The 24,248-nt window shown below is 47.5% G+C and overlaps 1 protein-coding gene across 1 annotated transcript in view; it reads right to left on the bottom strand.

Moving 5' to 3' along the window:
- PRRC2B (proline rich coiled-coil 2B) overlaps nucleotides 1-24,248 on the bottom strand; it is a 138,680-nt gene that overhangs the window by 7,055 nt on the left and 107,377 nt on the right. The window contains exons 22-30 of the mRNA XM_060250715.1: nucleotides 22,590-22,784; nucleotides 19,560-19,646; nucleotides 17,476-17,577; nucleotides 14,980-15,172; nucleotides 12,917-13,014; nucleotides 10,004-10,131; nucleotides 8,128-8,368; nucleotides 4,225-4,401; nucleotides 1,531-1,622 (exon numbers count right to left, since the gene is read on the bottom strand). Of these exons, the coding sequence (XP_060106698.1) occupies nucleotides 1,531-1,622; nucleotides 4,225-4,401; nucleotides 8,128-8,368; nucleotides 10,004-10,131; nucleotides 12,917-13,014; nucleotides 14,980-15,172; nucleotides 17,476-17,577; nucleotides 19,560-19,646; nucleotides 22,590-22,784 (1,313 nt within the window). The remainder of the gene's footprint in view (nucleotides 1-1,530; nucleotides 1,623-4,224; nucleotides 4,402-8,127; nucleotides 8,369-10,003; nucleotides 10,132-12,916; nucleotides 13,015-14,979; nucleotides 15,173-17,475; nucleotides 17,578-19,559; nucleotides 19,647-22,589; nucleotides 22,785-24,248) is intronic.

Raw genomic sequence — 24,248 nt, 5'->3', positions numbered from 1 at the left:
AAATTCTAAACCTGGGGATTATCACTCTGTTCTCTCCAAGATAAGTTACTTCCAGTTCCAAGTTATTCTCTCCTTGCCCACAGTTCGATAAAAGAGCCACAGTTTAAACTTGTGAGGGGTCAGACGGCTGCCTTGTGAACAGGATAAGACCCTTAGAGACAGCTTTTCTGGCCGCCAAACAGAAGCCTTATACTGTATACCTGAAATGGAGAGGACATCCCAGCCAGTGAAGAAAATCCTTGAGACAGTATTGCGAAATAGGAAGAGACAAAAATAAACGTACATTTCCCAGACATGTGTTCAAAAGAAGGCTCCCGAGAAGCACACACGAGTGTTGAATTCGTATCTGGGAGACCCGGGTTCGAATCCTCACTCATGCTGTGGAAGCTCACTGGGTTTCTTTGGACCTGTCACGCTCTCTCAGTCTAACCAACCTCACAGGGTTGATGTGAGGATAGAACAGAAGTGAGGAGAATGATGGTAGCCACTTTCGGTCCATGTTCAGGAGAAAGGCAGGGTACAAATGCACCACTACGCACACAAAAAATTCCATCCTGAATCCACCACAAGGACAGGCAAAAGACGGGCATCTGGTATACTGTCCTGTTTCAACAAATATCCTCATCAGATAAATAAATCGTCAAGTGGCACGGGTGAAATTCTAGCAGGAGCTCCTTTGCATATTAGGCCACATACCCCTGATGTAGCCAATGATCCAAGAGCTTACAAGGCTCCTTTTTGTAAGCTCTTGGAAGACTGGCTACATCAGGGGTTGTAGCCTAATATGCAAAAGAGCTCCTACTAGAATTCCACCCCGTCAGGCGGTAAACTGTAACATTTATAGTGAGTCACGAGATCTGTAATGTCAAGTTAGAGCTAGATTCCAAATGGCTATTATGGGATTCACCTTCTCATAAGGATACTGGTGCACCAAAGCTTAAGGTAATCTCAAAGCTTAAGGTCATTTCAGCTTCATTCGTGATGGCAAGTTTGAGTATTGCAACAAACTGGAAAAGGATAAACCTCCATCTTTAACATTGTGGATGGTTAAAACTTGGGATCTTATGGTTATGGGGAAGATCTCTTTAACAGTTAACTCTGCAGGTTCAGATTCTATGCTATCTCGCTTTCTGGACAAGTAGATGCCTCTTATTTCTTATTTGGAAGGGAACAAAATGTCGTAAAGATGGGGAGATCCCCTCCAAATATACAGTTCCTTTTTCATGATTGTTAAATCTATATATCCTGAAACAGTGTATTGTGTTTTGTTTTGTAATTAAATTGAATTTTTAAAAAACTGTCTAAAAGTGGTAAATTATAATGGATTTTCTGGGTGTATCTAGTTAGTACATGCAAGTTGAATTCTCTCGCAATAATAATTTTCCTATTTTGCAATACTGTCATAAGAATCTTCATCAGCTGATGTGTCATGTCTGTTACAGCTATATGGTATGGAGCCTTTTAGTATTTTTTCCTTTTTGTTTGTACACACTGTGTTCTTTTCAGTGTCAAGGCAGAAGCATTACACACCTGTAAGCATGCGGTGACGGTATGGATCCTCCGGTAGGCATGTTCTGTTTACCGTCAGTGAAATGGAACCCTTTCATTTCCAAATGGGAAGACTGGGGAAGAAGAAGAAGAAGATATTGGATTTATATCCCGCCCTCCACTCCAAAGAGTCTCAGAGCGGCTCACAATCTCCTTTACCTTCCTCCCCCACAACAGATACCCTGTGAGGTAGATGAAGACACTGGATTTATATCCCGCCCTCCACTCCGAAGAGTCTCAGAGCGACTCACAATCTCCTTTACCTTCCTCCCCCACAACAGACACCCTGTGAGGTAGATGAAGATATTGGATTTATATCCCGCCCTCCACTCCAAAGAGTCTCAGAGCGGCTCACAATCTCCTTTACCTTCCTCCCCCACAACAGACACCCTGTGAGGTGGGTGGGGCTGGAGAGGGCTCTCACAGCAGCTGCCCTTTCAAGGACAACCTCTGCCAGAGCTATGGCTGACCCAAGGCCATTCCAGCAGGTGCAAGTGGAGGAGTGGGGAATCAAACCCGGTTCTCCCAGATAAGAGTCCGCACACTTAACCACTACACCAAATTGGGAAAGCAAGCAAGGAGCTGGATTATTTACCTTCCACTTCACCCTCTTGAAGAGGGACATGGATACACACACCCTCACATGACTGCATGTACAAACAGACAGTCACTCTTGTTTCCGCCTTTTCCCTGCAAAGTTCTACAAGAGAGTGGCACCCATGGAGTCAGGCCTGGCTCAGGCTTGACAAGAAAACTGCTCTGGTTATAACTTTCATCCCCTCTTGCCATAAGTTGCTTTGAAGACACAACAGAAAAACACCAGGCATGCTCTGAAATAAGAATAATTCAACAAAACAAACAAACAAGCCCCTCCTAGTTTATATCCAAGGTTGTGACAGAACAAGCAGAGCTGTTTTTGTAGCAGGAGCTCCTTTGCATATTAGGCCACACACCCCTGATGTAGCCAATCCTCCAAGAGTTTACAGGGTTCTTAGTACCGGGCCTACTGTAAGCCCCAGGAGGACTGGCTACATCAGAGGTGAGTGGCCTAATATGCAAAGGAGTTCCTGCTACAAAAAAAGCCCTAAATGTAAGTGAGAAAAGAATTACAAAGATGTACAAGGAAAACACCACAGCAAAGGGGAGACTGGCTAGGCCGCAGCTGTCAGTCAGAGACTGGGAGGCAGCTGAAAGGTACTCATTGTCCTTTCCACTGCTAAAAGGGGGAGTGGCTCCCACCAGTCTAGACTGCAGCATCCCAAGAACCTTTGGAAAAGGGAATAACTCTTTTTAGGATTGCACTTTGCGTTGTTTTAATCCCTCCCAAACTGACTTGGAGATCGCTGGACCAAAAGGCGGGGTATACATCTTCCAAATTATCCCCTTCTGGCTCTTCCTCAGGGAATCCTAACTCTGCAGGGATAGCCAGTTTAGCTTCTACACCCCAACTTTCCAAATGCAATTCTGATTCATTGGCATGTTGTTTCCAAAGAAAGGCCAGCTGGTACCTGGTGGACAGAGGAAGACTGCCTAGGAGCATGGACAGTTGCAAGACACGGGTAATAGCCATCGATAGCCTATCACCACCTATGAATCGGCTTAACTGTTTATGACTTCTAGCATTAGGGAAGCAGACGAACAATTCCCCCATTTGTAACTTCATAAACTTCTATCATGGCCTCTCCTTAGATCAGGAGTGGCCAAACTTGCTTAGCACAAGCGCCACATAAAATAAATGTCACATATTTGAGAGCTACAAGACATGAATAGCAGATGTCGGAGGGAGGCAAATAGATGAGGGGGAGGAAGGAGGGAGAGGGAGGTAGAAAAAAGCAACTTTAACTTTATTTATTTATTTATTACTTTAAATTTCTATCCCGCCCTCTTTGCAAGCGGACTCAGGGCAGCTAACAACATACATTTTTACAATTTAACCAATAAAAACTACAATTTAAAATTATTTAAAACACTTGAACATTTAAAACATTCCATTGCATTTTTGGTGCTGTATCACTATAATATAATTTAACGTAGATATAAATGTAAATGGTGATCATGGAACTCTGTAACGGTATCGAGTGGCAGCTCTCTCTCAAATTAGGTTAGATCTCAAAGGCCTGTCGAAACAGTTCGGTCTTACAGGCCCTGCAGAAAGTAGAAAGATCCCGCAGGGCACTATGGCCTCTGGGAGAGCATTCCACAATTCTGGCGCTGCCACCGAGAAGGCCCTAGCTCGCGTCTGCTGCAACCTAGCCTCCTTTGGTCCAGGGATGGACAACAGATTTTATTTTTATTTTATTTTTTTTGTGCATTCTCCAAGTGGCTGGCTGGCATGGCTTGGAGAAGTGATTAAAGAGACAAATGCCTTCTTCTCCAAGGTGGTAGGGGCTTTCAGAACCATACAAAATGTGTGAAAGAGCCACAAGGCTCATCCGCCCTGAGCCTACATCAGCGGGGGGGGGTGTGTGTTTGTGGATATAAATAAAATAAATGAAACTAAACTAAACGTGGCTCCTGAGCCAAAGTTTGGCCACCCCTGCCTTAGATGACGTTTCTTACATTCAAAACAGCCCAAGTCAAGTTTACATGGCTCCAACTACAACCCTGAACACTGCCCAGAAAGCAACACAAAGTCAATACAGATGCTGGAGCACACATGGAACTGATGGTTCTTACCTCCCTGCTTGTGGCAAGGACAGACGGCTGGGAACCCGGTGAGAGGATCCGACGAGGAGCTCCGACAGGCAGGTTTTGTCCCTGGGGAAGCTGGATCGACTGCGGCAAAATCAGGGGCTGCTGACCAGAACCGTAACGGGGCATCGGGAGCTGGGAGCCAGGCATTGGCATCGTGAGCTGCATGTTAATAGACGGACAGCTATGTTAGGAGGTGCGTCGGTGAGGGATTCAAATGTGGAATTTGCTGTCAAAGGATGTAGAAATGGCCACAGATATAAATGGCTTTCAAAGGGGATTAGATAGATTCATGGAGGACAAGTCTACCAATGGCTACTGGCCGTGCTGACTAAGGGGAACCTCCACATTCCGAGGCACTAATTCTCTGAATCCCGGAGCCAGGAGGCAACCTCAAGGGAAGGCCTCGGCCTCTCTGCCCTGTTGTCGTGGCCCTTCAGAGGAACTGGCTGGCCTCTGTGTGAGACAGGATGCTGGACTAGATGGACCACTGGTCTGATCCAGCAGGGCTCTTCTGATGTTCTTATCAAGGTCTCATCCTCTCCAAGGGTGTCAAACTCATTTGTTATGAGGGCCAGATCTGACATAAATGACACCTTGTCGGGCCAGGCCGGGCTGTGTGTGTTCCCATTTAAGACTGAGAGAGCTGGGCAAAGCAAGCTCTGCCTCCCCCCTTTCTCCCCAAGGGAGGAGCCTCAGCCAATGCAGAAAACAGAGGTTTTGCTCTGTAGCTCCTGTGCAATTGAGCAAGCCTGGCTAAACAAGCTGTGATGCAGAAGGGAGCAAGAGAGAGGGAGAAGGAAGCAGATGACAGCCAGTTGCTTGGGAGCCTGATAAGACTCCTCTGGGGGCCTGAGTTAGCCCCTGGGCCGCATGTTTGACACCCCTGCTCTATGCCCTGTTTTTGGCCCTCCAGAGGAACTGGTTGGCCACCGTGTGAGAGAGGATGCTGGACTAGATGGTCTGATCCAGCAGGGCTCCTCTGATGTTCTTATGTTCTTAATGAGTTGGGACTAAGAATGCGTGAGAGTGTGTGTGTGTATGATATCCTCTTAGAAGCCATTAAATTTGCTGTAGAAGGATATATTAAGACATGTAGGCCAAGCCTGACTTTCATACTCTCTGGGCTACTGGGTGTTATTTTTATACACACACACACATCCACACTTAAAATATAATAAAATTTTAAAACAAAACAAAAACTGACCACTTGTAACCTTTGGTACTCAGAAACACTGTACTGTACAAAAAGGATGAAAGGATTAAGCAGAAACAGCCCCAAGCTCAGCTTTTAAAGTTTCTCCCAGCTGTACTTATTTACAAGGATCTCTCAGAATGAAAAGCCCAAAGAATAAGTTTTGCATCACCCTCCTCTTAAAATTATCATAAAGCATTTCGTATCACGCAGTTTCACACAGAACTTTCAAAGCTCTGTTATGCTTCTATCCCTATCTTCAGATAAGTCAAAGAAAACATGCTGGCTGTCACAGCTGGATTCATTACACCTCTTTGATCCACATTTCGGATGGCGAATGAGAAGCAGCTTAAGAAATGGGACTCAGCTGCTGCTGGAATGACCTGGCAGGCCTTGGTGTGCAGATACAATGACTCGCAGTTAGGCCTTTTAATTAAAGGTCAAGCACAAGAAATCCCATCTGTTCTGTGTGGACATCCAAAATGTCACCACCAAAGGCCAACTAAGCTGACTGGCTCTCCCCCTCAGCTTTTAATCCTGCTTCCCGCCAATTCTGAGAGGGCAAAGAAATGTAGAAGACCAGCATGGGAGACAGAGGGATCGCCACCGTGACCCGCCCCCCCCTCTGTTGAAGACACAAGATTTTTGTGCCAGTCACGAGAACAGCAGCTCTACAGTGAAGTCCCATTACCCAGCATGCTTCATTTCTTTCTAGAGGTGGACACAATCCAGAAACAGTTTACGCTTTTGCTGCTCAGCCTAGACTACGGGTGTCCAACCTGCAGGCACCTTAGGAATTCTAACACAGAGTTACACAGGGTCCTAAGGTGCACATCCACAAAATGGCTGCCACGGGAGGCAGAGCCAACTGCAAAATGTTAGGAAGTGAAATTATGTGTAACTTGTATCACTTCACCCAGTGAATGAAAAGAACTTGGACATCTATAGTACAGGTACGCAGGGCTCAGGGGCAGATCAATAGGCAGGACAGATCTGGGACCCTGTTTTACCACAGGAGATAGTAGGTTAGGGATTTGTGAGGGGTTTGAGGGCAATAGACCAAGACAGCCAAACCTATTTCAACAGGCTGAGATTCTTGGGTTTAAGGAAGAGTTTCAAATGAAGCCATTTTTTCCTCTCCAACAGAAATATTGTCAGGTAAAAAAAACACCACCAAGTAAGCTGCACTCCATTCTTTAATTATATTCCTTGAAGGCTTTTTTTTAAAGAAGAAAGAAATTCTTTCTGTATATATGCTGCATGCTGAACTCTGTATCGATGCCTCAGCACATGATGTTTTTTGTGGTGAGCTAGGTTTATTTTTGAGAGCCTCGTGGCGCAGAGTGGTAAAGCTGCAGTACTGCAGTCAGAGCCCTCAGCTCACGACCTGTGTTCAATCCCGGCGGAAGCTGGGTTCAGGTAGCCGGTTCGAGGTTGACTCAGCCTTCCATCCTTCCGAGGTCAGTCAAATGAGTACCCAGCTTGGTGGGGGGAAAGTGTAGATGACTGGGGAAGGCAATGGCAAACCACCCCCTAAAAAGTCTGCTGTGAAAGTGCTGTGAAAGCAACGTCACCCCAGTGTCGAAAACGACTGGTGCTTGCACAGGGGACTACCTTGACCTTTTTTCGGTTTACTTTGGAGGGGCTGAGAGAATTGTGATTGACCCAAGGTCACCCAGCTGGCTAAAAATGGAGGAGTGGGAATTGAACCCTGACAGAGAACACCTGTCGCAACATCTCCTTTAATTTTTGTGTAATGCTGCCACTAGGAATTTAATTCCAAGCACTTTATTTAACGTTCCCCACTGAATTGTGCCCAAGCTCTTAGGCTTCTTTGTTGGACTATGTAGCTCTGAGAAAGAACCTCTTATAATTTAATATCATAGGACTCCAGGATAATACAAAACAAAACTGTATTTGTACAATAAGTGTATTGGTTTCAATATGTTTATAGTTTAATTCTTCAGTGAATAATATTAACTTCCGACTGAGGTGTCACTCTTACACACTGCTCTCCTCTTAAATCCTCCTTTCTCTTCCTAACTCAACTTTCTGACAGCTTCTGTCTCTCATACTCTGACAATATTGGGTTTTGGCTCTCTATCTAAGCCCGTGGGTGGCCAAACTTGCTTAATGTAAGAGCCACATAGAATAAACATCAGATGTTTGAGAGCTGCCAAGACATGAACATCAGATGTTTGAGAGCCACACAGAAGAAAGGCAAATAGATGGAAGGAGGGAGGGAGAGACAGATAGAAAGGAAGCAACTTTAACTTTAAATGCATTATCCAAGCCACCAGCTGGCTTGGAGAAGTGATTTAAAGAGAGAAATGCCAGCACTAGGATTCTAATCAGAAGACTGCTTCACAGACTCTGCAGACTGCTGACTGACTTCTCTCTCTTCCTACACATATACTGCTTAGCTCCGCCCACACTCTCTCAGTCACCAACCAATCACCTCACTCACTCATTTCCCCTTTCAGTCTCTCAGTCACCAACCAATCACCTCACTCACCCATTCCCCCTCTTTCTCTACTGCAACTTACCAACAATAAACAGCACATTACATTGCCGCTCTTAACCACGACACCCAACTGGGCTATAAATTAATACCAGACAAATAAATAAATCCTAGCACAGAAAAAGAGAGTGGCTGAGGCCCGGTGTTGTTCTTAAGACGGTCAAGTGCTGACCTGTGTGAGCTGCGAATCCATCATCTGAGAAGCTCCCATCCCAGGCGCCTGGTTTATCTGGCCTTCGTAAACCAATGCCTGGCTTCCGTTCACTGGCTGGTAAGGGGATCCCGACTGCGTTTTCACCATCTCCAAGGGCTGCATGCCCGGAAAGGCAGAATAGGGGGGCTTCAGAGCAGTGCCTCCTGTTAGGACCATGGGGCTGGGTTGCGACAGGCTGGGATGCATGTAGACCTGAGATCTGCAAGAGACAAAAACACACAAAAAGGGTTGCCAAGTCCAATTCAAGAAATAACTGGGGACTTTGAGAGTGGAGCCAGGAGACTTTGGGGGTGGAGCCAGGAGAAAGGTTGTGACAAGCATAATTGAACAAACATAATTGAATGTGGAATTCACTGCCACAGGAGGTGGTGGCGGCCACAAGCATAGCCACTTTCAAGAGGGGTTTAGATAAAAATATGCAGCACAGGTCCATCAGTGGCTATTAGCCACAGTGTGTGTGTATATATAAACAATTTTTGCCACTGTGTGACACAGAGTGTTGGACTGGATGGGCCGTTGGCCTGATCCAACATGGCTTCTCTTATGTTCTTATGTTCTAACTCCAAAGGGAATTCTGGCCATCACATTTAAAGGGACCATACACCTTTCAAATGCCTTCCCTCCATTGGAAATAATGAAGGATGGGGCACCTTCTTTTCGGGCTCATAGAACTGGACCTCTCAGTGCAATCATTTTGAAACCTGGAGGGTCTTTTGAGGAGAGACATTGGATTCTATGCTGAAAATTTGGCGCCTCTACCTCAAACAACAGCCCCTCCCCCCAGATACCCACAGATCAATTCTCCATTACTCCCTATGGGAATTGGTCTCCATAGGGAATAATGAGTGCCCAGCAGACTTCCTCCCCACCCCCCCGCCGCTTCCTGATGACCCTGAAGCGGCGGGGGGGAGAGCCTTCAAACCAGGGGATCCCCTGCCCCCACCTGGGGATTGGCAACCCTACATACAAATCAGAAAGTCGAACTCAGAACTTCTCAGAACAAAACTGATTCCACACACCAGCGGTGTCGCCAATCCTTAGGGCTTTGCATAAAAACTGAGGTATGGTTTCTATGGCTGAATCCACATTAGCGTTTGTCCCGGTCTTGTTCTTGGCTCTCGCGTTTGCCCGGGGCAGGGAGCAAGCGGGGAGCATATAGCCCTGTTCCAGAGATGCTGATGCAGAATCTGGGGGAAAGAGCTGACGTGAGGAGCCCCACACAGAAGGGAGACGAGCGTTAAATGTGGAATCGGTCTATATGTATTTATATGTGAATTTGTATTTGTAGAAATGGATTGCAGGCTGCCTCTTTGAGAAAGCAACGATGGGAAACAGCTTTACATGTCAATGTATCTTCTGGAGGCTGCTCAGTACATCCATATCGTACGCTAAGTTTGGAAGCAGATAAGGAATCATACACAAGGTTTTGTAGCGTACCTTATAGGGGATTTTATAGGACAAGCCCAAGCGCTGTAAAACTTCATTCAATTTGTGAAGTCTATGAGAAGATATTGTTGAAAACCGCATGGACTGAACTGATGAATGAGACAGATTGATTTACTGATGCATGAATTTGACGTTGAGACCTTTGATACTGGGCTTTGAAACTGAAAATTATTATTGTCTCAGATACTGCATTAACTTTTCACTTTGTTGTTTGTTAATTTATTCACGGCAATACCTTTTTGACACTGGAGAGCCACTTTGGTGTAGTGGTTTGAGAGCTGGGAGGGAGGGAGCTTTCGTCCTCCGGGTTTAATTCTCTGAGCGCAAGACTAGAAGATCCAGCCACTGAGGAAGGAGGGGGACCCCCGGCTGAGCTCAGTTCTCTTACCTGAAGGGTTGGATGGAGCTGTAGATCTCCTGGGACTGTGAAACCGGAAGGCCACCCCTCAGCCCCAGCTGAGCTTGGGCTTGCAATGATGTATGGAGAGAAAGCGGAATTTGCTGAGCGGCAGCAGCCTGTGGGATGAGGGAAAATAAAACAAGCGTTCAAAATAAAAACCACAAGGGCAAAACCCCCCAAATAATTCTAAGTGACCCTTCCTGCAACTTTAAAGCATCAGTTCCCAAACTGCTGAGAGCTGTTAAGGAATCTCCATTTCTCCAATCAGACGTAAGCTGTAAAAGTAAAATTTGGGGGCACTGGAAGAGTTGAAACAAGGACATCAGTCACTGTATTTCTGCACAAGTTGCTGACCCTAGGAATGCTTCCTAATTTGGAAGGAAGCAAACCAAGAAGAAGAAAACTGCAGATTTATACCCCGCCCTTCTCTCTAAATCAGAGACTCAGAGTGGCTCACAATCTCCTTTATCTTCTCCCCCCACAACAGACACCCTGTGAGGTAGGTGGGGCTGAGAGGGCTCTCACAGCAGCTGCCCTTTCAAGGACAACTCCTACGAAAGCTATGGCTGACCCAAGGCCATTCCAGCAGATGCAAGTGGAGGAGTGGGGAATCAAACTCGGTTCTCCCAGATAAGACTCCACACACTTAACTACTACACTAAACTGACTCTCAGCAGTGATTTGTGCAGAGACACAATGGGAAGCCTCTTCTGAGGACAGGGCACCATTTCTGCATCTGTGACTGAATGATCCAACTGCACATGAGTTGGAAGTTACAGAAGAACAGAGGAGGGGGAAATACTGTGTGCTGCCTTAAATTCCTTCAACGCTGATCTTGGAAAGGTGAACATTTCTGTTTCTCCGGCACAGCCCAGAGCTCGTTGAAGAAAGGAAATGGTTTTAAGCGCAAGACACGTCTTTTTCCAAAACACAAGCCTCGGATACAAGATGCCATCACAAGAAACCCTAAGAACTCCATCCTGTTCCTTAACTTGGGCATTTCTTCCCAAACGGGTGAGTGAGGCAACATTCAGGTCTCTCAGTTAGAGAATCACTTCACGCCCTCCTGCTGGTGAGGGGGTCAGTAGGATCCATTGAAAACATCACAGAGACTACTTTTGAGCCACCCGCCTTCGGCAACAGGCCGATCAGGCGCTAGTCATCCTCTGCCGTCTTGCTATGGAATGCCATTACTGGGATTTGAAACGGGATCGGCATTCCTACAATCAGCAGAAGACACCAATAAAGACACCGGATTCTCAAAGCAGCGCAGCATAAATTCATATCCCTTTTATAAAAGACCGAAAAGGACTACAGACATTAAAACCGTCAGGGGGCAAATATTGAGAGAACCTTTACTGCAATTATATTAAGTTCATACAGCATCGTCTTCCAGCTCTTCTGGAAGACTGTTTGTAACCGCTGTTAAGTGACTGTTACGCTGGTGATATCAAAAAGTTGTTGTATACAAATATTGAGGTGTTTAAAGAATTGTAAACTATTTAATAGACATAATGTTTTGTTAGCATGGTGAGTTTATTTGATATTCCCACAATCAGCGGCAGGCTGACAGCAAGGAGAGGATCTGTGCATATCAGGTCCAGAACGCTATATCGGGTCTGGAACTTTCACATCCTGATGAACTTCCATCAACCAAAGGCAAGTTTCTAACTTTTATGAACACAGAGAAAAAAGCTCAGGTATCTACACAAAAGCCAGAGACTGGTTAGTGGTCCGAGGATAGAGCTTCAGTATGGTTTGTCATTTTTCTTGCCTTTCACAACTCTCCCTCAATTAGAACGGATAAAAGGAAGTACTTCTTCACCCAAAGGGTGATTAACACATGGGATTCACTGCCACAGGAGGTGGCGGCGGCTACAAGCATAGACATCTTCAAGAGGGGATGGGATAAAAATATGGTCCATCACTGGCTATTAGCCACAGCGTATTGTTGGAACTCTCTGTCTGGGGCAAGTGAAGCTCTGTATTCTTGGTGCTTGGGAGGGGCAACAGTGGGAGGGCTTCTGATGTCCTGGCCCCACTGATGGACCGCCGGATGGCACCCGTTTTTTTTGGCTACTGTGTGACACAGAGTGTTGGACTGGATGGGCCAATGGCCTGATCCAGTGGCTTCTCTTATGTTCTTATTAATTCTCATGTTGCCCTCACTTGAAAAAAGAGATAAAAACAGATCTGACAGGCTGAGTTTCCTTCCCCACCATCCTCTCTTTCAGTGAAGGCTACCCTGAAGGACTGAGGGCCAGGGGAACGAAACATGCGGTGGTCTGCTTCAGCCTCACCGGGAACCTTTGATCCGTTGCTCATCATGGCAAAGTCAAGCTGAAGCTCTGCAAGCCCTGATGCGTCAAAGCAGGCAGGACAGAAACCAGGAGGGGAGCTCCACCCACTGGGAGGGACCAAGCACATGGTCATTTGCATAGCCCCACCTCCAAAGCAAGGGGGAGGAGTCCTCTGCCCCTGGATGACTTCCAACAATGAAACATTTCTGGATATGGTGGTAGGAAGGGAAGTGCTGTCATGTTGCAGGTGACTTCTGGCAACCACATAAGGTTTTCAAGGCAAGAGACTTTCAAGAGATGGTGTGCCACAGCCTGCCTCTGTTTAGCAACCCTGGACTTCCTTGGTGGTCTCCCATCCCATTCAAATATGAACCAGGGTTAACACAGCTTAGCTTCCAAGATCAGATAAGACTGGGCCAGCCTGGGCTATCCACATTAGGGTGACTTTCAGGCAAGGCTGGGATCGTCCACATTCACTGGGGTATCTCTTGCGTTTTGGGACATTCACAGGCTTAACTTAGGGCTGCTGGTGTCCAGATGTGAATCTCAATGTTTCCTGCCATGTACCCATGCACACTGAGGGACAGAAGCACCAACTGACCTGCTGGTAGCTCTGCTGCTGAGGAATCGTCTGGGGGACGAGGCGCGGCTGGCTTGCAAACACGTGCCCGTCTAAGTAAAGGGGTGGGATGTGGTTACCTGGAACGAGGAAACAGAAAAGGAAGAATGCAAGGAATTTATTTGCGTTCGTGCTGGAAGTCAGGCAAGTGAGAAGCTGCATGCGTCTGCCCAGCTGTCCCAGTCATGGGAAATCCCACTCCCTTCTGAACTCCAGAATCCTACGCTTTGCCATAATGTCCCTGTTTCGAAGGGAATGTGAGCTCAGCTTGGGAAAGTTAACATTTCTGTTTCTCTGGCACAGCTCAGAGCTCACCAAAGGGAGGAAAGGGTGTTAACCGCAATACACACCTTTTTTCCAAACACAAGCCTCAGATACAAGATGCCATCCTAAGAGAACCTAAGAACTCCTTCCAGTTCCTTAACTTGGACATTTCTTCCCAAACGGGTGAGTGAGGCAACATTCAGGTCTCTCAGTTAGAGAATCGCTTCACGCCCTCCTGCTGGTGAGGGGGTCAGTAGGATCCATTGAAAACATCACAGAGACTACTTCTGAGCCGCCCGCCTTCAGCAACGGGCTGGTCCAACACTAGTTATTCCCTGCAGTCTTGCTATAAAATGCCGTTGCAGGAATTTAAAAAGGGATCAGCGTTCCTACCATCAGCAGCCGGCTGACAACGATGAGGGGATCTGGGCACACAGTGCAAGAACAGGATGTGTGGCAAATCACACTATAACAGGTCCAGAACTTTCACATCCTGAGGAACTTTCATCAACCAAAGGCAAGTTTCTAACCTATCTGATCTCAGAGAAAAAAGCCCAGACAAAAGCCAGAGGCAGGAAAGCTAAGCAGACCGGCTAGTGGTCCAGGGATAGAGCTTCAGTACAGTCTGTTGCTTTTCTTGCCTTTCATACCCCTACCCCCCCCCCCAATTTCTCACGGAGCTCCCACTTGAAAGAAAAAGTAAGATAAAAACAGAGAGGACGGGCCGAGTTTCCTTCCCCACCACCCTCCCCTTCAGTGAAGGCTACCCGAAGGACTAACGAGGGCCAGAGAAACAAAACATACGGTGGGGTTTTTTTAACCAGTCACATCCAATTCCTCACAATACTGTCACTTGTCCCACCCCCCTTTTTGTTTGCAAGCTTTGGAATTTAAAAAAAAAATAACACCCACCCATCTTGGGAAAGGAACTCATGAAACAAAACTTGTAAAGGGGGCACAAAGCTGAAGACATCCCAGCAGTGTTCATCCTAGCCTCCTCCACCACCACCAAGTGGCAGCCTAAGGACCAAAGTGAGATTTGGAAAGACATGCTTTTGTGGACACAGCACTTGCGGGCTGGACAACTGTTGGAGGAGAGAGGCAGGCACCTCCCTGAGCCGTGTCTTAAGTGGCTAACAGAATGAGATGTGTGGTCCAGGAAGTTGCTGATTTAAGCCCCACTTTGCTCGTGAACTCACCGAGTGGCCCTTGGCTCAAATCCCACCTCAGTCATGAACTCACTAGGTGGCCAATGGCAAGGCACTCTGTTGTCTCCTCCCCCCTCCCCAACTGTTGGAAAAGAAAATTTCTGGTGTACAGAGAAGACAAGACGACCCTGAAGGGGGCAGTAAAAAGACGATTAGATAAGATAATGTGGACAGCACCTTCTCACTCCAGTTAAGTGTTGCTACTTGTCTGTTTCCAGATTTGCTACTTTTAGGACAATTTCCTCTTTCTTCCTGGAAGTCCTTCACTCAGCATCTCCTCTTTCTGATCAAGTATGTTAGTTCCTAAATAAACCTTTCTCTACTCTTTAATCAGGTTGTGCATCGTTGCTGGGTTATTAACCCTGCCAACGCCAACTGGGATAAAGGGATAAGAATACTGGCCTACCCTTACAGGGCTGTCGTGAAGATAAGCATGCAGCGTTGTGAAAACTATACGCACACTGCAATCGTTTATCTGAGTGCAAAATGTGGACTGCGCACAGTAGGACTTGGTAGTGCAGGGAGGAGAGAGAATTTGCCATTACTGGGCAATCTTATCAGCGAGTGATATACCTGGAATCGAAGCAGATGGTGCTACGGAAGCCACAGGCATTGGTGGCACAGACACACCGCCAAAGGAGCTGTAGCTGACCCCATTGGAAGCCCCGACACTGGAAGGAGGTTGAATGCCGGAACCAGCCCCTCCGGGAGAGCTCTGTTCCGGTAGGCTCGGAGAGTTCTCCCAAGCTTTACGTGCCGACTCCATCTGCAAAGGGGGGAAAAGAGAAACCAAGGCCCAAGGCTGCCAACAGAGAAGAGCTTGACTTACATCCCATCCGGAAGCTGGTGAGCAGCAACCAGGACATCTGCCAGTCTCAAAATTGTCCCAAAAGGCTTAAGCCCTCTGTGATATTCTAGGCTCCTGCCCTAAATTTCCAGCTTTCAATTTAAGGAAAATAATCCCAACTTTTTGGAGTTGCCGGAAGCGCGTTCTGCCCAGTCACTCAGTAAAATGTAATTATTTCCCCACACGGTGGAATGGGATCAATTTAACGGTTCACATTTGCTTTTCAGATTTCTCTTGCTTTCTTATAGTATTTCCTCAAAGTACCTCCCTGATGCCTACCTTTCCATTTCCACCACCTGTTATGCATTAGGACATGTATTTGGGAACATAATGCACAGCCTCTGTCATCTGATAATAAAGATAATGACCGGTTGCTCATGAGCCAGTTAAAAGCCTTGGATGGGCCAGTAGCTCACAAAGAAGAATTTTTGCTCACAAAACTCCACAGCTTAGAGGGAGTGTTGCTCCTGACCCTCTCTGAGCAATCACAGGGCTGTCTCTGAGGAAGACTCTCTCCCCCTCACAACTCATCCAGCTGAATCAAGTGAGATATCAGCAAGGCTAGTGACTGTCTATGGGGGGGGTGGAGGTGGCAAGGGAAGCTGAACTCAGAGGAGAACACCTAATAATAATAAATTTTATTTATACCCCGCCCTCCCCGCCGAGGCAGGCTCAGGGCCTTACTGTTAAAGGCCTTACTGTTAAAGGGCCAGAGAAATGGGAGTGGGGGAATCTTCAGTGGAACTTTCCTCGGAAAATGGCTCCTCTCTTGACAGCTTTCCATGAAGTTTGATAGATATTACTCAATCAGACTTTGCATTATAGAAGGATTGCTTGTGCAACATATCGCTTCACTTGGTTAGCAACCTCTGTTTCTTCTGCGTTTGTCATTCGCCCAGCAAAACACCATAATTTTCCGACTGAAGATATCATAATGCGGTCCATTTTAGTTCACTCATTTCCAGGATTGCGACATTTAAATGTTCCGTTTATCACTTTATGGTTCTGAACGTACCTTGATTCATACTTCTCACATTCTATTTTCCTGTTATATGTACTGAACAGCTTTGGCCTTTTCTTTTTGCATCCGTTCACATCAACAACAGAATGTCTTTTCGGCTTTAATTCACTTGCATAATTAAGAATAGTGCTACTCATACCTGTCCTCAACTTCTCCTCAGTAGCTGACCAAGTGCTACCTGACTGGGGGGGGGGGCGGGGCGGAGAGGGGCTTTCCCATCTTTCAGCGCCATATCCTTTTTCATTTGGACGGTCTCATCGAAAGGTTTTGGAGATATGAGATGACTTATTTAAACAACTGCAATTACTTGTGCTTAGATGTTTCTCTTTTTTAATAGTTGGCTTTTCTCAATGAGACTCACGTCTGTTTTCGTATGGACTGCAGATGTCCCAGCCCCCTGCCTGACACAGAAATTTTGGTTCCAACACGACCATTTGATCAGCTCCTCCTTTTTTTGCTCCCAAGATCAGGATCTGAACTGAAATCTAAACTGCCCCATCCCACGGATCAGCAGTGGGACAAAGTTAAGAAAGGCTGTGGATCTTTAAGGGTTTTGCCACTGAATTCTCACTGCTCAGATAAACTATTCATGCTGTGTTGTCTAATACCTTGTGTGTCCAGTCCCCATCCCCTCTGCCCCAGTGTTCAGAGGCAGAACGGGCTTTACTCTATTGGCCTTAATAGCTTTTATCCAAGTGCCAAGAGCTTTTATCCAGGGTGGCTTTTATCCAAGTGCCGTGGTTAGGCTAAATGCAGGGTCATGAATGGTTATTTGTTTTTAGATGCATTTAAATGGTCTATGTATATGTCCTTTTGTGGGTGTTGATGCGTTGGTATGTTTGTGGAAGAGCACCTCATTTCGTTGCTCTCATTCTCTTTTTTTGAGAACAATGACAATAAATCTATCTATCTATCTATCTATCTATCTATCTATCTATCTATCTATCTATCTATCTATCTATCTATCTATCTATCTTAATGCAGAACGCCAACAATATGCTGCAACCGCGCCACTTGGCCTGGCCTGCTGCCCTCACTGAGCCTCAGAGCAAAATTACATGATATAATTTAACACCACTACAACTATCGATGTTATCACATGATCTTTGCCTATTCCGTAACGTTCCCCAGAAAGCATGTAGGGCATGAACCCCTGCAACTGCCTCACCCTAGCGACACTACCATTAAATGCCACACTTACTTTAAGAGTTAGATCTGCTGTGGGGAAAGACATTGGGTTCAGGCTGATGCACCGGGGGAGGTGATCTCTTCGGAGAATGGGAATGGACTGCGTAAGCCCAGCCTGCAAGAGGACACATTTATATCATCGGGATTAGCGTAGTAGGAAAAAGGACAGAAAACAAAGTGGCAATTCCTTATGCCTGATTCAACCAATCTCCCAATGTTACAGCACACAGAACCTATATTCAGAGAATCACAGAATCACAGAGTTGGAAGGGATCTCCAGGGTCATCTAGTCCAACCCCCTGCACAATGCAGGAAACTCACAAACACCTCCCCCTAAATTCGCAGGAACTTCATTGCTGTCAGATGGCCATCTAGCCTGTGTTTAAAAACCTCCAAGGAAGGAGAACCCACCACCTCCCGAGTCATCTTTCCCCCGTGGCTCCAAAACTTCTGTCTCAGCTCTCCAGAGCCAAGTCAGATGAATGTCTATCTGAACTTTACACTTCTGTTCCTGCTCCCACCACCATGTGCTCCTCAGCAAGTAGAACAATTGGTATCAATGTGTAACCTCCCCTTCTTGAGCTAGTAAGAATGTTTCTCAGTCTCTGGCACAGTCCAGCATCTGTTGATTCAGTTCCAAAACTGTCTGGGCTGTGCCCAATGTACCAAGAGAGAACGGTCATCTATCAAGGCAATTAAAGCCTCCAATCACACAGGGGGCTGCCTGCCGCATCAATGCACGAGTCACTGTTCAGGCTTTCCTTCCAAACAGGACAAAGGTACATTGTCTGCCTCATTTCGGCATTGAGAGTGAATGATGTCTTTGATACAGATATGCGGTAGGGTTCTGTGCCTTTAAAGGAGGCTGCCTGAATCAGTGTGCCAGGCTTGCTCTGCATGCAGTGGTAGGAGTACATTTTTTTAAAAAAAGAGTAATTCTCATAGAATCGTAGCCTTGAAGGGACCTCCAGGGTCATCTAGTCCAACCCCTGGCACAACGCAGGAAACTCACAAATACCTCCCCCCCCACACACACACACCCAGAGACACCTGATCCACACCCAGAAGATGGCAAAAAAATCCCTCATGCTCACTGAAATCAAGCACTTCTCAGGTGCAAGAGTTAAGCATATCCTCCAGTGATAAATTTTTAAAAAATGATGTGCTTCAGATATCAATAGTTCAGGAAGCAATGGTGTAAAAATCTGCCCTGATAGATCTTAGTCATGGGTCCAACCTTGATTCTTGAATGGCAGCAAAGAGCTCTAAATGCTATTTGCAGGCGGGAACATTTACAGCCAGTATGATACCGACTTTAGCAGCATCCAGTTTGTTCCTGGACTCAATGCAAAGCACTGGCGTCGATTTTTAAAGCCCTAAACTAATTAGGAGGAAAGTACCTGGAAAGGCTGTCATATGGACTTCCCAGGGTTTGAAGGGAGCAGGTGGGCCTTTCCTTTCCAAGTGGATTTTATTCACTGTTATTGCTAACACTGAACTGTTTGTTTGACGATTCCTGTATTCCAACTGGTACCAATGACCAAAGTAGGAGTCAAGTCGCACCTTTAAGACCAACAAAGTTTTATTCAGAACGTAAGCTTTCGTGTGCTAGAAGCACACTTCATCAGACAATGGGATGGAATGGCAAACAGTCCTAAATATAGAGAAAATGAGCAGTTAGGACTGCTTGCCATTCCATCCTATTGTCTGATTAAGTTTACTTCTAGCACACGAAAGCTTACATTCTGAATACATTTTTTGTTGGTCTTAAAGGTGCACCTTGACTCCCGCTTTGTTCTATTGCTTCAGACCACAACACGGCTGGCCACTTGGATCCATCAATGACCATCAGCTGCCCGTGAATGCGTATTTTAAGTCAAATGACTTCATGAGCAACCTAAAGACCCAGGAAGCATCGGTGCAAATCACCAGGCGCCGATATACCTGAAACACCATCTGAGGAAAAGGCCAGCATTTCCACTGGAACTGTCATGGAGCAAGCGGCAATCAAGAGGCAAAATGATTTCTTTTTCCCCCATCTCAAGATGCAGAGGCTTAGAAGCCGGCGGAGAGAACAAAGAAGTCGGGTTCACTTACGTTGCTGGCTAAGGCATCCTGCAATTTGGTGACAGGGTTGGTGGCAGCGCTGGAGGCTGAGCCGGAGGGCAGGCTGAAGTCGGAGTCCTGCAAAGAGGCAACTGAATTCAAGCAGGCTGCTGACGTTCTCCTGCCATGTTCTAGCAGGGCCAAGAGACAGCGCTTAAGCTGAAGCTAGGCATGCAGCCGGAGGACTGTCAACGGCCAGAGAAAGCTTCACCTCCTACCCCGATGGTGCAACCTTTTAGTTTCTTCCAGTATAAATGAATGGGTCTCCTGTTAGCAGTACCAGCCCTAGGGCACAGGGCGCCCCAGGCAGGCTCTCTGCCCCACCGCCCTCCGCAGCGCCACAACGCAGCACCGTGCTCCGTCACCCGGCCCCCCCTGGGCGGTACAACGAGGCTTGGGCCTACCTGCTTCGACAGGGCCTGGGTATCTTCTAAGTTCTTTGAACAGCATGCTGGAGGAGGCTTCCCCCCCCCTCACTTCCGGAACCATGAGGGGGGAGCGAACCTCCTCCAGCACACTCTTCAAAGAACTTAGAAGAAGCCCAGGCCCTGTCAAAGCGGGTAGGGCCGAGCCTCGTCGCAGCAATCCTCTAATCACACTGGGGGGGGGGGGTGGTGGAGCACGGCACTACACTGCGGAAGGGATGGGAGGAGGCGGGCAGCGGCATTTGTGGCGGTGGTGGGGGGGGAGGGACAAACTTAGGCGTTTGTCTTGGGCACGGGGAGGAGACCAATTCAGTGCCTGCCTCCTGATGCCTTAGGCAAATGCCTAGCTTGCCTAGTGGTCGAGCCGGCCCTGCCTGTTAGAAACACCAAGTAGACAGCAGAACTGCCCTTCATCCTGGAAGTACTCTGTAGGAGGACATCATGCGTTCCCTAATTATTGCACACACACCCCCAAAGCCCTTCCTGGTCACATCATGACATAAGGGGACAATGGCATCTCCCATGCTGAAGGTCTTGGGTTCAAGAGCAGCTGGAAGAGAGCTTGGAGGGCCACAGAAGGCCAAATTAGATAATACCAGGTTATCTGGGACTGATAATCTAATTCACAAGAAGGGAGCAGGTGTGACCTTTGAATGTTTCCCAGCACAGTAATGATTTAAAATAAAGAGGAAGAAATATAAAGCGGCTGGCGCATCCAGTATGGGTCTAAGTCACGGCTCTGTGGGGAAACACGCACTTTGCAGGCTGTGGGTTCAGTTCCCACCATGTCCCTTCAAAAGATCTCGCTGGGAGAAGAGTCTCCGAGCTGGCAAAGAGCTGCTGCCAATGTGAGCAGGCAATTCTGAGTTTGATGGAACACTGGCTGGGCTGAGTACAAAGCAGTTTCTTGCGTCTACGCTCGTCCACTGCAATCGCAAGACTCACCGCGCTGGAGCAAAATATACCCACAAAAACCAGCAGGATCACAACTCCTTGAAATTATGGGCCAGATTTTTTCCTCCAAATTGCCAGTCCAAATTGCCCCAAGACTACACACCCTGGGTAGGTGAGAACTGAGCAACTGTGAAGTTATCTTAAGCATCAAGAAAGTCACTTTGGGAACACTGACCCAGTCCGTGTCAATTTCTGTGGCTTGTTACCCCCCTGAATATCCATCCTTTGTGGAAAGGCTACTTTAGTGCAGGACAGGTCTAGCTTTTGGGGGGAGAGGAGGAGAATTCTCTGCACGAATCACTGGGGGCTCCCAAAGGGCATTCCACTATATATAGGAGGGTCAAATAAATGGGCCTGGGGTCTGCTTCAGGAGGAAATCCCCATGTTACTTCCTCTGCAATGTCACAGCAGAACAAACTTTGCGTCCAGAGGTACCTTGAAGACCAACGAAGTTTTATTCTGGGTATAAGCTTTTGTGTGCATGCACACTTCTGCATACGAAAGCTTATACCCGGAATAACTTTGTTGGTCTTCAAGGTGCCGCTAGACTCAAACTTTGTGCTGCTGCTTCAGACCAAGAAGAAGATTATGATGATATTGGATTTACACCCCGCCCTTCACTCTTAAGCTCAAAATCTCAGAGCATCTTACAATCTCCTTTATCTTCCTCCCCCACAACAGACACCCTGTGAGGTAGGTGGGGCTGAGAGAGCTCTCACGGAAGCTGCCCTTTCAGGGACAACTCTGCGAGAGCTATGGCTGACCCAAGGCCATTCCAGTAGCTGCAAGTGGAGGAGTGGGGAATCAAACCTATTTCTCCCAGATAAGAGTCCACGCACTTAACCACTGCACCAAACAGGCCTACCCTATCTCAGGTCACGGCAGTTAAGATATCATCAGGCCTTGAATTCAGGAGGCTCACAGCAGCTCCTGAACCTCCAGCCAGGGTCTGTATGCAGTGGGGAGTTCTCTCCCCGCTGCAAATAGATCCTGGGGCAGCATGTGCAAATAAGATATGCTACTGAGCTCCTGCACCTTCTTTTCTACAAAACAACCCCTTGACATCACCAATGTGGGGCAGTAAGAAATATAACCTTTTCCAGCTATAAGTTGCAGAAAGAAATATTCCTTAACAGGGAAGTAAGGGCAAAATGGATCATCAGGCATGCAATTCCTCCTCCTGACAGACAACGGCGCTTCTCAGGCAGCACTGGGGACGGTGGAAAGCGGCTTTAACCTCTCCCCTGCCATCAGTCCAATGAACTGGTCTTTCTTTGTAACGCACATTTGTCAAAACATTCGCCAGACATTCAAATATACAGAAATCCCACTTGGCATTCAAAGAGCCAAGCGCTTTGGAATGGCCATGCCCAGGAAAACCTCCGGCAGAGGAAAGAGCCTGCCAATTCTTCCTCCACCCCTGAGGGGGTGGGGAAATCAAGAATGTGGTTTGTGTCAGGAATGAAAATCGAGAAGGCAACTGTACTTGAGCCTGCCAAAGGCATCCTTCCGAATTTGGCCTAGTCCACTTTGCCTCACCCTAAAAACTTGTAAAGACACAGACAGCAAGAGACGGTAAGATCCCTTCCCTCCCCTTTCCCCCGCCCCCCCCCCCCAAATAAGAAACAAATTAAATCCTCACTTTAGGATTTACTCCGAATTCAATGGGCGGCACAGGGAGAACAGAGTCCACGTGAATCTCCACCCCATTTACTGGGGGGACGGTGCCTTCCAGGCGTTCCGCTCCCTCCGAACCCTTCCTGTTTTTCAAGGAGCGCTCGTTGCCGATCGGTCCGGGCTTGTGATCCTTGTTCTGACTCGAGCCTTGGTCTGAATCCTTAACAGGAGAACAGAGAGGCTGAGACACAGGAGGCGGGCGGGAAGGCTATGGATCACCACGAACCCCCCCCCCCATGCCCCAATTACAAAAAAACCCCAAGCAACTGAAATGAGGGGGCAACCCAGAACCCACCCACCTTTAAATGCATTCAAAGATAACAGATTGGTAGAGGACTTTTTTGCTGGCTGCCACACAATTAAACCGGATTGAACAGTTGGGACAGAATTTGGATCTAGGGGTTCTTGGTCAGTCGTGTATCAAGAAGAAGATATTGGATTTATATCCCGCCCTCCACTCCAAATCTCAGAGTCTCAGAGCAGCTCACAATCTCCTTTACCTTCCTCCCCCACAACAGACACCCTGTGAGGTGGGTGGGGCTCAGAGGGCTCTCACAGCAGCTGCCCTTTCAAGGACAACTCTTGCAAGAGCTCTGGCTGACTCAAGGCCATTCCAGCAGGTGCAAGTGGAAGAGTGGGGAATCAAACCCAGTTCTCCCAGATAAGAATCCGTGCACTTAACCGCTACACCAACTGGCTCACTGTAGCAAAAGCAGACTTAGATTCTTCCCACAAGCATTGCAGGATGCCTGCTTCTTGGGAGACGCAGGGTCTGGCTGTCGCCTTCAGGACAGTTTGCATTCCTGGGCTGAACGGTGCCATCTCTTATCTCCACAGACAAAACTTTGCAGATTAAGGTCAACGCCTGTCTCCTTTTCTAATTTCTTGACCGATGACCTAGGACAGGAGTGGCCAACAGTAGCTCTCCAGATGTTTTTCTGCCTACAACTACCATCAGCCCCAGCCATCAGCCATGCTGGCTGGGGCTGATGGGAGTTGTAGGCAAAAAAAACTACCGTTGGCCACCCCTGACCTAGGAGTGTTTAGGGGCTGCAGTGTTCGTGAGCGGAGGGGCCCTGGTTATCAGTATCCTTATGGTATTAATTCTGACAACTTCCTTGCCTTTACTGGGAGCAAGAATGGCATGCATATGGGGGTTTCCAAAGGGCTGGGGCTGCCTTCTGATTGGCTTGAGGCCACAGTGGGCAGCCAGGGGAGATCTCTGTCTTCACACTAAGTAACTGTGTACACTGTTTCTTAAGAACTTGGATGCTTAAGAGTACTCTAGATCAGGGGTCCCCAACCCCTGGGCGGTGGACTGGTACTGGTCCATGGCCTGTTAGCAATTGGGCCTCAGAGCAAGGCAGAGGCTCCGCACCACCCCTTTCGCCTGCCCAGGTCCTGGGTGGATGAAAGAGGCAGCGCAGCCTCACTCCGTGGCTGGCTCCCCTGCACAGTGACACAGAGCAGCCCCACTGCCCCTTCTGCCTGTCCAGGAACTGGGCAGATGAAAGAGGCAGCACGGCCTCATTCCAAGGCTGCCTCAGAGTGAGGCAGAACAGCTCCGCCGCCCTCTCCACCCGCCCAAGATCTGGACGGACAAAAGAGGAAGCACTGCCGCACT

This window comes from Heteronotia binoei, chromosome 12 (genome assembly GCF_032191835.1).
Source record: "Heteronotia binoei isolate CCM8104 ecotype False Entrance Well chromosome 12, APGP_CSIRO_Hbin_v1, whole genome shotgun sequence".
Classification (NCBI taxonomy): domain Eukaryota; kingdom Metazoa; phylum Chordata; class Lepidosauria; order Squamata; family Gekkonidae; genus Heteronotia; species Heteronotia binoei.
Note: the sequence above shows the minus strand (reverse complement) of the source record. Positions and strands in the feature narration are given on the sequence as shown.